At 38.3% G+C, this 15,684-nt stretch overlaps 1 protein-coding gene across 1 annotated transcript in view; it reads right to left on the reverse strand.

Annotated features, from left to right (window-relative positions):
* Positions 1-15,684, reverse strand: part of Camk4 (calcium/calmodulin dependent protein kinase IV) — a 113,558-nt gene that overhangs the window by 3,043 nt on the left and 94,831 nt on the right. Inside the window, exons 8-9 of the mRNA XM_010607905.1 lie at positions 3,595-3,670; positions 953-1,079 (exon numbers count right to left, since the gene is read on the reverse strand). Of these exons, the coding sequence (XP_010606207.1) occupies positions 953-1,079; positions 3,595-3,670 (203 nt within the window). The remainder of the gene's footprint in view (positions 1-952; positions 1,080-3,594; positions 3,671-15,684) is intronic.

Here is a 15,684-nt window from a genome sequence, read left to right on the forward strand (position 1 = left end):
TAATTTTTTTTTTTTTTTGGTGGTACCAGGGATCGAACTCCGGGCAGGCCACCGAACCACTGAGCTAAATCCCCGGTCCCTATATAATTTTTTTAAAAACTCATGTAATCCTTTTAATAAACTTAGTGTTTGGAACTATTAGCTGTAATTCACATGGGATGGATGGAAGTGAGCTCAGAGAAAGATTTTGCTACTTGCCTAACTGGTGGAGTTTGTATTCAAACTCAGGTCTGCATCGTGTCAGACCTTATCTTTGTAATGAGAGGAAGACTCATCTTTAAAGTGAGGGGAAGACTAGATGGCTTCTGAGATCCCTCTTAATCTTCTATGATTCAGAAGTCAGCTTCAGTTTTTCTCTAGAGGACTGAGTAAATATTTCAAGTATACTGTACTGCAGAGGATCCTTCCCCATAGGGTGTTTCCTGAATGCGAATGAACTTCAGTGTTAGCGTAAATGAGAAGCCACGTAAATAAAGCAGAAAGCCCTATTGGTAAAGTGGAGCGTGTTCATAATGCCAATGATAACACAACAGGACTCATGTTACCATAAGAATATTTTAATAATGAAATTTTGTGAACAATATTGTTTCATTTGAAGTATATTTAATACATGGATATATAATAACAAGCCATGTAAGAAACAAATTTTTGTATAAATTATGTTTTGATTCACTTAGCATAACTTTCTTCATAAGCAAGGATCTCTTTTGCACATTACAGTGCATTAATTGAATGCTGTAATGATGGTGATTTGTTATAATTTAACCAGCGATGAGTCAAAACATTTATTTTCATCATCTATAAGGAAAATGCATCAATAAGTATTATTAAAATTGCCTTACAATTAAAAAGAAATGTGCTATTAATAGAGGCATATTTTTAAGAATGGGCTTCTCTATTAGTTAAAAATGAATTTATGTCATTTTCCTCATTTTGTGTTAGTTATACTTACCAAGTCCTTGGCATTTAGAGATACTTCATCCCACCAGGGGGAGATAAAGTAATATTCACAATTCAGAATTCTCCTGAACATGAACTGATCACCTCTTTCATCATAGAATGGTTCAAACCCACAAAGTCTACAGGGAAAAAAGATAGGGAATAAACAGTCTTTAAGGAGCAGACCATTTCATCGGATTCCTGCAGAAATTCATGACTTTATCACAGCCTCTTGCTATGAACTGAAGTGTATGCAGCACAAGTATGTACTACCTCATCACAATTCACTTTTGGTAATATAAAAACACAATCACACCTTCAGAAAGTCGGAATAGTGAAATGAGATTTCTACAAAAAGCTATGATTATAATAAGAATCTTTCAGACATAAAGAACAGCAATGATAGTAATGAACATTAATACAGGCATCATGCTAAAGATTTTCCATGAGAACTAAGAAGACAGACTGATTAGAGTTTCATTTTAGTATAAAATAGAAGAGTTGGAATTGAGAGTAAAAATGGAAGGAAGAGTTTTTACACTTTATTCATCCCTATTCTCTGAATTTCCACATAGAAATGAGTAAAGTATGACATCTACCCCTTTCAGTATAGATTGCAGAGTGAACTAAGACAGGGCTAAAATTATCATCAGGGAATGGCCCTAAAAATGTTTTAATTCAGTGACCAGATGCAGCCAGCAGAAATGAACAGCCTGAATTTATTGCACCCTTATATATGACCTTCAGTTTTTTACATCTAAAAGACATCACATTACATTCACTGTTACAGTTTGAATCTCAAATGTCCCCCAAATGTTTATGAATTGTTGGTTTGCTCCCCAAAACAGCAATGTTCAGAGGTGGAGCTTTTGTGAAGTGATTGAGTCATAAGGATTCTGATCTCATTAATGCCTAATCCACTAGTGGAACAATAATTTGATAGCCTGTTGGAAACTCAGGAGGAGGGACCTAGTTGAAGGGAGTGGGTCCTTGGGGCTTCTCTATCCCTCTCCCTCCCTTCCCCCCTCCCTCCCTCTCCCTCTCAGCTTCTGTCTCGGTCTCTTGCTCCCTCTGTCTTCTGTGAGGTGTGCCACTCTATGCTCCTTGCTATGATGTTCTGCTCCATCACAAAATCTAGAAATAATGGTTTGGTCTGGCTATGGACTGACACATTTGATACTGAGGCAAAACAAATATTTCCTCTTTAAGTGTTGCTTTCAGATATTTTGTCACAGCTGCAGAAAGCTAACACATTCACATTCATTTTGCATTACAAGGTCAGCATAAAAATGAATGGGGAAAAGTCAAAGGAAGTGGGGGAAGAGGGGAAGAGAGTTGCTAGTCTGGGATTATCAAGCTTCTCCTGTTTAGGGACGGGTAGAGGTTCTGAAGTCACTATGGACCAAAAAGAAACTGTAAAAAATGGGAAAAAGAATGAATAAGTTTAAAGATATCTTCTCAGAATCTTCCTCAAGCTGGCCAGGCTGGTGCAGAGCATGAAAAATTCAAGTGCATCCTAAAGTTGTGGACTTTTACAAAGAAGTAGTTTCTTATAGCCTTTTGCTCATGGAATGTCTCATTGGGAGAGTCCTTGGCTCTTCCAAATATTCTGGAGCCAGCCAGAAAAGTGCAACATTTGGAATGCCGAGGCCTAAACTTATGCATTCATTCTCCCTCTCTTTACCACAACAGTCTGCACAGGTAGGTCAGGAACAGGATTCCAAGCATGCTAACAACCTGATCTCAAATTTGCAGACTTCAGAACTGTGACAAAAGAAATATCTGTTGGTTAAGCCACCCAATCTATGTATTTCCTTGTGGCATCCAAGCAAGACTAATACACTTGCTTTCTAATCCTCTGAAATGTCTCTACAAATTTGTGTATTATGAGTTCCAAACCTAATTACATCACTCTCTAAATGGCAAACAAATGTGTTTATTTTGGACTAAACTTTTGAACTCATTGATAGCTTGCTTTTTAGTTTTACTACAGCAACCTTCTTTTCCAGCCACTTTCGTTTGAATTACGATTTCCCTTATAATCATCTTCAATTCCATCACCACTTTGATGAATCTCCTGAAACATTTTTTATTAGAAAGTAGTTGGAGATACTAAAGAATGAAATATTTAGCTCATATTTTCTTCCAGAGAAATTTGTGTAGGGTATTAAACCCAAGACTCTTGAGCACACAGATAGGAAACAAAGTTGATAGCCCAAATGCATGTAAATTATTATGACAAGAAATGTTCCAGTTTGAGATTTCTTAAGAAATAAATATCCATTCATCCTCTTAAAAGGACTAATAGCTTAGTTATTTATGAAGAAGAACATAAAAAAGCAAGAAACAGTATAATAGATGGGCTTGGGTTTTACATTCATTATGCTCATCCAATAATTATTTCCCAAATTTGTTATACATTTTATAGAAAAATAAGACAGAAAAAAGCCCTGGAGAGAAATTCTGATCCAAGAGAATTATAAACTATAAAGAAATGCTCATTATGAGAAAATTCTGTCATTAACTACATTTAGTATAAATAGAAAAGCAAAACAAGTTAAGCAGCAATCTTGGTTCTTATGAGAACTTTTGAGTATCTAGAAAATGTTATGCAATGGCAAACAATTTGTACAAAGATTGTTTTTCTTTACTCACAAGATGTAGGTGATTATTCCTACAGACCACATATCCACCTCAGGTCCATAGGCACAGCCTCTAAGAATTTCAGGTGCTGCAGAAAGAGTGAAAATTGTGTTAAATCGAGACTTAGATTCAGCATTCATGTTTTAATAACAAGCAAGGAGGAAGAAACAAATTCATCAACCAAACTATTCTCTTTCTAAACCACAGTATGGAACTATAATTTCTTACATTTGTTTTAGTAGGAGAGATTATAGTCTGTGGTGGAGGTGTATAAAAATGCTATTAATTAAAAGATTCTACATTGGAAGATCTGATATTCAAATCAGGGATATATCTCAGCTACAAAAGATTACTTACTTCAAAGAGAACTTTGTACACAGAAAAAGGAAAAAGGAAAATTTATCACAGTAAGGGAAAGAAGATGTAATTATGCTATCTTGAGATCTAGAACTGTTTGGAGCAGGGGACATCCAGTGAATACATCTAGTTGGACGCAGGGAAAGGATGGGGGCAGAGAGAGGGAAGGATGGACAATCTCTAGTCTGTGGAGACTGCAGCAGGAGCTGAAAGCAGCCCTGTCACATGTTCTGGCTTTGAGTTGTTCTGGCTTTGAGTTGCTGCATGGAAGTCCCCAGAGACTTCAGTTGGCTGGGAATCATAAACTGAAAAGCAGAGACTCCAAGGCTGCTTACAGCTCTGTTTACTGTTGTAAACAGGAAGATCTTCTAACCCAGGAAATGGCTCTAGAGTGGAGAAAAATATGATATTTTATATTTGTATTACCTCAGAGCTGTGAAAATGGAAAGTTAAATGGGTTGGATAGTTTGTACTGAGAATCGGGGCTGTTATCGGTTTGCCTAACAAAGGAAGAGAAAGAAAAGTGAGGGCTCTGTCATCTATGGAGTTATAGGACTCAGCCTATGACCCAGAGAAAACATTCTTCTATTTTGAACAAGCGTTGTAAGTGCCGGTGGGCTCTGTGAGGACAGAGATGCTTTCTATATGCTAAGGGCTCTTTGAGGGACACTGAGTAGAGCCTGAAGAACAAATTAACTGGATGCCTCGTCCATACCAGCTAGAAACAAAATATTCATTGTAGATTGTGAATGTGAGTTCTGGAAGGAGGCTGTCCTTGTGGGACTCAATTTACCAGAAGGATTATTGTAGATTTTCCATTGATTCCTTTCATACATATTCTGTAGTCCATCCTTTTCCAATCAGGACTTTCTCTTCCCCATAGAAAATACATCACACAAGATAGAGGAGATGAAGAGCCCATACTATGAAATGAAGGTGTGCACACTAAATAGCAACTCAGCAAGGTGTACCCTTCAAGGAGCTACATCTGGACTCAAACATTTTTTACCTACAGTGGAATTATTCCTAGAAAATTTTCCTTTTAAGATTTAATTAACAAAATTGAAAAAATGCATGCTCATTGCCAACATCTTTCATTTTGTCAGGTTTTCTTTAATTTCCTGGGGCAATCTCTACCTCACAGAACATATCTTTGAGCACCAACAGCCCCCACAGTGAACTCCCACTGCAGATGCTTTATTTATCACTGTGCAAAGGGAGCTCAAATTAGGCTGCCACTTCCAGGGGGGATGCTGCTGCCTGTCTTTGTCTCTGGGAGCTGTTCCAGACAGGGAGCTGAAGAGATGCATATTTAGCACGAATGTTTAGTATTCATTGGTTCTTCCTCACTCAGGTCTTCACATCAGTGATTCTTATCTCTTATCTCATCTGAAATTTTATCAAGACCCATGCTGACATTTAATGATATATACAGAAATATATCGAGAAGAGTCTTTTACACTTAAAGAATCTCAGCCTTTTACCTTTCAAATTTAAGTGAATCGGACTAGATGATTTCCGTGTTTACTTGGAATTTTAACCTACCACCCACTGTGATATTCATAAAGGATTATTGACCAATCAAACAAGAAGAAAGGACAAGCAGAAGCATTCGAACTTGTAGAACTTGCTGCATTTCCCATTTATTCTGCTAGAATGGCTACTGCATGCGCTGCCCATCGGGCATTCTTGCTATTGGTTCTAGCAAAATCAACCCTCTCATCTGTGATAGCCAGAGAGACATCTTGGCTAGTTCAGGTGTTTCTTTCTGTTCATTTCTTGTATTTCCCAGCCTTAGAGCCTCAAAGAACATGAATATGTTGAATAAATTCAACATTTTAGATCCACTCTACAGCCATATGAATTTCTCACGTAAGAAGGAAACATCTGATAATCCTTCACAGCACCGGGTGCAAACATATTCTTCAGAGGCAATTTATTTTCTTATAAGGCATTATGTTGTAATGTGAGTAAATGTGTGGTATGAAGGACTAAACTTCTTACATTGAGGACAACTGAGACAAAAGAAATATAAAATGTCCTTGCCCTCCATAACTCCTCTTCTAAAATATTTTCTTAAAAAGAAACACAAGATATTTGAATCAAAATATAAAACTGGGGTACAACAAAGCCTACACATCTACACTGAATTAGCATTTAAACATTATCAAGAACTAATTATTAAGACCTTTCTTCAGAATCAGCAGAATAAACTCCTGGAAAATGCATCTAAACATTTTCCAAGAGTCAAAACCTTTTCAAGATAGCTTTCCAAAATAAATTTCAGGCTCTGGCACTCCAGTGCTTCAAGTCTCCCAGACATTAAATGCTCTCATATGTGATTCCACTAACTTATGATTGTTATGGTTGAGACCTAGAATGTCCCCCAAAAGTCTCATGTATGTAGAAGTTGGACTTTTAAAAGATGATTTGATCATGGGGCTGCTATGCTCACTGATAAACTCATAGTTGACTGGGCTATTAAGAAGTGGGAACTGGTTAGAGGAGGCAGATCACTGGGGCTGTGGCCTGGGAAGGTATATTCTTGTCCCTGGCCTTTCTTCTCCCCATCCCCGGGCTTTCTGGCCACCATGACGTGAGCAGTTTTCCTTAGCCATGCACTCCCACCACACCAATTTTGCCTTGAAGCCAGATGACCATGGGATTAATTTCCCCAAACTGTGAGCCAAATTAAACTTCTCTTTTTTAAAATTATGTGTATCCAGCAATGGAAAAGCTAGATAGAGAGGAAATTGGTACTGGAGAAGGGAGCCATTACTGGGACTATACATGATCATATAGTTTCAAAACATTTTGAGTTGGTTTGCAGGAGGAATTGAGAAAGGTTTGAAAATGCAGGTTATTTACCAACTCCCCATGATGAATGTTATCATAACAAGCATGTACCGATAAAAATAAAAAGAAAGAAAGAAAATTTGGGCTTAAGTGTCCAAGAATGCTATAAAAAGAGCATGATGTGTGATTCTAGTTAGAGAGCATAAGACCACAATGTTGAAGAAAAGTGGGCAGTAAAGGCCAGCCTCATGAGGTTTTAATTGGGAACAAGGACCCTACTGGAAACTGGACTAGAGACTATGTTTGTTAAATTCTGGCAAGGAGCTTGTGTGAACTTTCCTCATGTTTTAAGACTTTGCAGCAGACTGAAATTAAGGAATATGGACTAATTCATCTGGTGGAGGAAATTTCAACACAACCCAATATTCAGGCTGTGGCATGGGTATTATTGGCTGCTTTTAGTCACATTTATAGTGAGAATCAGAGGCAAAAGGTAGAGCAGAAGTTTGAAAAATTAAAAATTTGGTCCAAAAGGAACCACGCATAAAGTGGGGGCTAAAGTAGATGTGATTTTTAAAGAGATTGACACTACTAAAAAGAAGTAAAGTACTGCGTCAGCACAATAGGAAAGATACCTTGAAGGCATCTCAGGAAATGGCCAGACCTACCCATTACAGGCTCGAGTGTAAACAGGTAAACTATATTGAAGGACTTTGCTTTGAGAAGAGAGCTCTAGGGTGCCCTACTCATTCAGGGCCACCCATGGAAGTGCTTCCCCAAGTTCAGCTCTCCTGACCCACAGAGCCCTCTGTAGCCATGGAGGTTGGAGGTAAGCCACTGCTCAACCTGGTAGCAGGTTTTTTTTAGACATGAAGAATGTAAGAGTTGTGGGGTCATGGAGGTTTCTGCCCCAATTTTAGAAGGCCAAGCAATGTGCTCTTGATAAGCTGATGCATGGATTATTAGAATAAGCCAAAGGTGCACTGGAGACACAAGTTGGAAATCTCAGGAATGGATCATTTGCTGAGAAAAGCCACAGGCAATAAGGGGGCCACCCTAAAAGAGATGGCTGAAACTGGCAAGGTCATGGGGCAAGGTCACCCAAGAACTTTGAGGTTTACATTCTACCATAACCTGCCCAAGTTGGTGTGATGTAGATACAGGATTTAATGTTTGCCCTGGTGGGTTTTGGTCTTGCTTTGATCTAATTCCTTTCTATCCTTCTATTCTTCCCTTTTGGAATGGGACTGTTCGTCCTGTGCCATTGTGTATTAGGAGTATTTAACCTTTTTATTTTTACAGGGGTTCACAGCTAAGTTGCCTTTGGTTTTGCCTTTTTTAGCAATGCTAGAACTGTTAAGACTTTGGCAATTCTTACAGATGAGCTAAATGCTTCTTGCATTTGAGATAAACAGAGATGGAATGGGGGAAGGGTATAATGGAAGAAAGCTGCTTGCCTCATGGCTGTTTGGAAAGACAGAGATATAGACAGAGACAGAGACAGAAATGATAGAGAGATAGCGGTAGAAATAGAGATAGAGAGATAGAGATAGATGGATGAGGGGAGCACGTCCCAGGACTCACCTTTTCAGACCTGCGCCTAACTCTTAACAGTGCAATGAACTGTGAACTAGGCATCAGATCAATCCGCCAATGAGCAGAGTACCCCAATGTTCAAATCACTTTAAGTTTCACCCCTGTGCACATGAGACTTGTGGGATATTATGTATCTAAACCATACCGGGAAATTATTGTTAATTTAAAAAACACATGAAGGAATGCAAAGTAGTAGCTGAAGCACTTGGAAGAAGGGTGTCTTTAATAAAAGATTGCCTGGTCATAGACATCAGGAGGGATGACCAGAGGAAGCAAAGTTGGAACTGAGACATGAAGGACCTAAAGAAGTTTACTGAGTAAAGGGAGAGAGGGGAGTGGCTGGGGAAGAGAGAGAATTGCGAGTGGACCAAGCACCGATGCAAAGATCTCATGTCAGAAAAGAGCAAGGAATCCTGGAGAAACCTAAAGAAGCCAGTTGGCTAGCCTAGGTGTGCAGAGAGGTCCAGGTATAGTGTTTTCCCATGAGGCAGGTAGATGTTAGACAGCAGGCCTAGTAGTCAGAGATTCTGTATATTTATTTTAGGTTTTCTCCTCCGCTTTCATTTTACTAATCAAAGAACATAGGGAAAAATACCTATGCACATCTGAAAGCCTGAATCTGACTTTCCGGAACTACTCTCCCTGATAGAGACAGAGGAGAAACACTGTGGCGTTGATCACTGCTGAGAATTGCCTTGAATCCAGAGTTTTCTGGGAGCTACAAATATCTACCACATCAGCTGGTGTAGTGGAACAGGCTTGTCCTTCCTACAAGCTGTCTGGGCAGCAGACATAGGAGGACTGCAAACTTGAGTCCTGTCTGGATGACTTTGTGATGTAGGGTCTCACTAGACCCTGTTTCAAAATGAAAAGGACCAGTGGTGTAGCTTGGGGTGAAAGCCCTGAGTTCAATCTCCAGGAGTCCCCTACCCACTGCCACACACAAATCCACATCTTTAACCCAGCATTCGGAGTCTCTAAATTTTGCCTCCAAAGAAGGAGCAGTGTGGAAAGAGAAGTGAGGAAAGAGGAGGCAAGGTATCTACAGCATTCACAAGACAGTGTTTGATAATTCTCTGCCTCTTCCAGTTTCTGACTTGGCATATGGGGCCCCTAGAAAGTGCACTCTGGGAAGCTGCCTGATGGAAGCAGTACCCACGGCTAGGCTGACCCCAAACTGGGTGCTTTTCCCGGCATGTGTACCTTCTGTAGTCCTTTGTCTCTCTGTAGTTATGTTTGCTAAGAAAGGAGTACTGCCTGTTTAAAATTTGGTGCGCTTTTTGCCTTCACAGGGAGAAGGTAACATCCCAGAAGAGGAGGTGGGGCTGGGAGTGGAATATGCCTGAGTCCCCCGGGGTGGCTTGGGGTGAGGTGGAGGAGGGATAGTGTGGGGCCTCTGGCTTGCAACAGCCTGTCTACTACTGTGCCTTTCTCAACACCGTCAGCTCTATGCAGGTTGTGCTATGAAACTGAGGGACTAGGGGTGTATCTGAAGCCCTGCAACTTCAGTTATCTATGACTTGAGAGCAAAATGAAAAAGTTACAAGGATGTTTTGGAACACAGTGATATGCTTTATGTTGTGAATCATTCTTTCTATCCTCTGGTGCTTTTGATTTTTTACACTGTAGATATCAGTCAATTCAACTCCTACTTCATGTTTTTCCTTTACACTGTCTACAAAGTCTTGCTTGTCACACCAGTCATGTGATTTTTCTCTTTGAATAGGTCTTATCAATTAGTAAAGAAACAGTCTTTCTTCTTTACTATATTTTTAATATTCTTAATAATGCCCTGAAGAGAAAATGAAATATTTGAGAACTTTTATATAGGAGAGCAGGGAGAAAAGACAACTTATTTTTATTAGTTTGAGAAATTCACTTGTCTGTAATTTCATTGAGCCCTCCCATCTTAGATAATTGTAATTTTCTCCAAATCTAAATCAGACTGAATCTCTCAGTTATTTCAAAGTTCTGATGGGTGCTGGCAAAGGAGTATTAACTGTTAAAAAGTTGCCTTTAAGTATTTGTGGGATAATGTAGAGTATCAATAAACTCAGCTCATCTCGATATTAAGATTACGTAAGACAGTTCGGTGGCCTGCCTTGCAAGCGCAAGGACCAGAGTTCAATCCCCGGTACCAAAAAACAAAAAACAAACAAACAAAAAAAAACATAAGAATCTCTTCTGTATATGGAGACACAAACATAAAAGTCAATATAAACTCTCATATGTTCAATATGGCAAATAGTGTGCTTTTTCTCTAGGAGATCTATAATGTTTCTGACTAATGATTATCAATAATAATTCTTTTCAAACTTTATATTTTTATTTAATGAAGTCTTTCTGTAATAACATTCTAAATGGAACGTTCTGTAGGAGCTCAGAGCTAAATAATATACTTGAAGCAAGTCTTTTCCCACTTGCCATCAATCACTTCTTCCTTTTAACCTCTTTTCCTCCCTCATTCCATGTGCACATATGTAATAATAGGCCTAAATCCTCACCAATCTGTGAATTTTCTGGCATGGTTGACTCTTCTTTTGGGGTAATGTCTTACAGTTACACAGAAGTGGAAAAAGAAAATAGCTTATGTTGTGGAGATCCAGAAGTTAAGGACTGCTATTCAATTAAAAGACTATCTTGAAAGACTATCTTGAAAGACAGCATAATAAATTAGGGGATGATATTGTAAAAATCTCTCCATATTTAATTTTATCTGCCATCTCAGGCCAATATATACTTGGTTAACTTTGGTTTAAATGGCTTTCATAATCCTCAATTTAGTTTATATTGGCTTTTGTGTTGATATTATTTAGTTCCACATCTATTGGGTGGAACTATCTATTTTTTTTCCTTATTGAGTTTATTTGTACATTTTAGGTATACAGTACAATTACATTCATTATTGGGATCTTACACCTTTACATGACAGGTCTTGGTTCTCATTTTTCCCCTTGTCCGTGCCCTCCCTTCACCCCCCCTCCTCCCCTCCCCATTTACAGACATTTTATTTCCATTTTTTCATTTTCTCCTATTTTTTTCTTTCCCTTATTACCTTTCCCCTACCCTTCCCACTTTACCTACACCTGTAGCCCTTTTCTTCCTATTTCACATTGTCAATTATCTCATTAGGATCTTATGTTCTATTATAGTTTATTCACACCAGGGATGGGTGATACCCAAATGAACAGGATATTTCCTTCCCTCCCTGCTGATAGATCTGGATCCTAACACTAGAGTCAATATGCTTTTGTGGATACTTCCCAAGCCAGGGAAGGGCAGCTCCTTCTACTGATGACAGGCTTCGGTGTCAGAAATATTTTTCGATATTGAACCAAAAGTCTATCTTGAAACATCTATTCACAGTCCCCAATTCTGTTCTTTAAAGCTTGAAGTTCTATAAGTGACAAATATGGTTCCTTCTCTTCTCTCTGGCCTTCTGATGGCAGAACTGTGAGTGATAAGTTTGGTTGTCTCCTTTTCTCCCTTGAGGACGGCTGGTAGTCTTGTGACTAAATACTATCTATATGCTGATAACATCCACATTTATGTCAACAGCCAAGTCCTGGTCCCTGAAGTTTAGATATATAGCTTCGTGTCCACATGAGCTTGCCACTTGGATATCTGACAACTGAAAATGTACACACCCAGACCTGTTCGTCCAAACTTCAGTTCCAAATCCGTGTTATCTCCATTCTTCCAGGTGCTTGGTGCTCCCATTCCACTAAAAGGTTCTTGCCCCACATATCCATATGGCTTGATTTTTTTCTCTCTCTTATGTCTTTCAGGTTCTTACTCGTATATTCCATTCTTCCATGAAGTGTTCCCTGATCATCCATCTTTAATTACAACCATTTCCCAGTGTTATTACACAGAAGTGACTATTCTCTCTGCATAATGTGCATGTATTTTATCATTTTTTTATCTCACTGAAATATACTAGCCCTAAGAAAGAGTTGTTGCTTTATTTTGTGTTGTTGTTTACTACTATATCTTTAGCACCAATGTTCACAGAAGATCCATAAATATTTAGTAAATAGAAATATGGCTGAATGTCTATCTACGCAACTGAAGTTCCTCCAAATATACTCTGTTTATGACAGCACCACACCAATATAAAGAACAAAGGAGACTCAATTTTCTCTTCCAGATTTGAAGCATCCAAGACAGCTCAAGACAAGCTTGCACCCAATCCGCTGAGTCCCCGTCCTCACCAACGTCAAGACCAAGAGGAGCTGTTAACCTTTCTTCACCAGCCCGGCCTGTGTCCTCAGGTCCACTCTTCCTTTACCTGTAACTGTTCATCTAACTCAGCTGCTGCAAATACGCCTGTGACAGACGATGGCTTGGGGACACAGCCTACCTGCCTCAGGGAGAACGAAAGGCTTGTCAGGGAGAGGTGGACCTTGGGGGCCCTCTGCATCGAGTTAGAATCCCCTCCTTCCTTCCTTCCTGTCCCTTCTCATGTCACACAAGCCCCGCAGGAACACACCAGTAGAAAATTACAGGCAAGGACACTGATAATTCATTATGTATTGAATTCATTTTAGTTTTTTAAGAGTTCATTGTAAAAAGGAAATCACTTCTGTGGGTATTTAATTAACAATGTTATTCTTTGCATAATTACATCACCAGCAACACTGGAGTCCTTATATTTCACTTCCGCTATTTATTCTTCTAAGAATGAACACAAATACTTTCTTTAAGAAACTATACTGAAAGCTCTATTTTACATTGTATCTCTCATTTAAATTTTCCTACATTCTTCATATTAATGAACAGTTTCATTAAAGAAAGTGTAGCTTATTGGTTTACTTAACTTTGTGTTTTGTTGAAAGATAAACAGAAATCTCTTTTGTTCAGCTATAAGTGATTTACATTTTGTCAAATTCTGGCACAGTGAACCTAGTGGGCATTTTTTTAAAAAAGCAGCAACGTTATTACTTCATAGTTATTGCTGTAATCATGAACTAGCACTAACGGAAGACAAGACATGCTTTACAATGCTGTGTGCTCTTGGAAAAGTGTTTAGTTAGCAATACCTACAGGGATATTTTAAGTGTCCACGTTCACATGACATGTTCAAAGGTTAGGTCCACCTGATATAATCCAATAACTACTTTAGGAAATTTTTCTTATTCTGAAGCTTTTAGTTTTTGGAGTCTCATAAATGGCTCTGGAAGGAGAGTCTGTGTGTGTGTGTGTGTGTGTGTGTGTGTGTGTGTGCCCGCGTGTGTGTGTGTGCATTACTCTGCCTTTTAACCTGTTAAAATGGTGAACTAAAATTTAATCCATTTGTTCTTTACCTATAGAACATACTAGAAACCTAATTTCCTAATGGTTTTTCAAACAAACTTGAATTCCCTTGATAAAGGCCATCCAAGCTCAGTGTTCACTCGTGGAGCTCACTGCCCCCCATAAACAAACACAAAGCAGTGGACACCTGCACACAGGGGCACTGTCACAGAGGACGCTGAAACTTACTCAGTGAACGTCAGCTCATTTCCTCTTTCATTCAGGTCCTGTTTTTAATTCAATTATTTCCAATTTTGTAGATAGTTTTTTTCTGGGCAACTCCATAGTTACTTAGTAAAATTAGCAACAGAAACTATTATTTGAAAAACCAACTTGGCCTTTAAAAGGTCATCTTTAATTTTTATATCTTTTAAACATCTACTCTACTTTCTTAGCAACCATCATTCCTATTTAGTGAGTTTTAAAAAATCTAGAAAGCTATTAAAAATCTGTCAAAATTATAAATATCAGAAAATATCAATGTGGGTTAATCTCAGAACAAAGTTTTAAAAATGTGTCTTTTATGTTTAAAAAAAAAGTGATACCATTTCAAAGACTTTGAACATAGTTCCCTAATTAGGACTTACTATTGTAAAGATGAAACAGAAAAATTGGAGGAAATGACCAAAGAAATGGATAGATTTTAATAATAAATAACAATAAAATGATTATATATGGACAATATAGTTACTTTGATAATAAATATTGTTTCTTGTACATTCCAGTTCCTAGGCATTATGCTAAGAACTTTACATATATTATCTTATTTTTTCCTTACCATGGCCCTAGGAAATGGTATCATTATCCCCATTGTGGAGCTGTGGTGACTGATATTTAGAAGTTTTTATTAACGCCTTCAAGGTGGCTCCTACAGTGGCAGCCTACACCTGTGAACAATAAATAACGGAACCAAAATATGGTCAGCCCACGCCTCCAGCCACCCTTCCCACCGTGAGGGGAAGGCAGGTAATGAAAGATTCCTGATATCCCTGATTGTGGATGAGAAATGTATGTCAATCTTAACAACTGAACATGGGGTTAATGACATTCAGTTTTTTGATTCATCACCATTTGCTGAAAGAAAATTCTTAACAGCTTCAGGGCTCTGAAAATAGAATTTGAATAAATAGCAAAGTACAAATACGAAATGTGAACATACATAGTTTAATTACGCTTGGGAATAAATTACATCATTGATACTAGAAATATTTTTACCTAACTCATTAGCATGTTGGTTTCTCTTCTGTATCTGGCATGGAAGTTAACACTACATAGTTACCTTGTAACACATTCATTAGGAACCATGGCCCAGTGGATATTCTTTGTTTTGTTTTGTTGCTTTGTTTTTCCAAACCTATGTCTTTTTCCAGTGATAAGATATTGAAAATCTGTCCAGTGCTGAACTCTCCATGGACTATTATAGAACACTGGTCATTCATTTCATTTATCTGGGCCTCAAAATTTAATTTTGGGGCCTGGATTTTGGTTTTGATTGTTCACTTTTCCTAAAAAAAAATGCATATTTGCCTAAGCACAAAGCTTCTGTGATTTTTCTTCTGTGACTCATTTATAGCGAGCCCTTTCTTATTAGTAGCCTGAGGCAAAGGTTCTACGAAAGAGACCAAATAGGTAGGATTTCCTTTTCTTGTTATTTCCTGAGAAATGACAGGTGATATAACAAACACTCACTCTCTCAAAAGACGTAATTGGAACAGCCTTCCATGAAAAGCAGAAACTGGACACGTGTGTAGGAATATTTGACCTCAACTGTGACGTCTTCCCAAATTAATGTGAAGCCTCTGCATTATAAATATTCAAGGACTGGGGATTTAGCTTAGTGGTTCCGCCGCCTGCCTTGCAAGTGCAAGGTCCCAAATTCAATCTCCGGTACCAAAAAAAATTCAAATTTTTCTCTGTATTTTGATGTTTTTGACATTATTTAAACAAACTTTTTGGCTGCAGAGAGACTGCCCATCTTAGGGCTAGTTAACTCTTAAAGACCTCCCCAACATGCATACTTTGATATACAAATAACTGATGCAAACCCTCCTCTATCTT

Source organism: Fukomys damarensis, unplaced genomic scaffold (assembly GCF_012274545.1).
Source record: "Fukomys damarensis isolate Sample0158 unplaced genomic scaffold, DMR_v1.0_HiC HiC_scaffold_3, whole genome shotgun sequence".
Taxonomy (NCBI): Eukaryota; Metazoa; Chordata; class Mammalia; order Rodentia; family Bathyergidae; genus Fukomys; species Fukomys damarensis.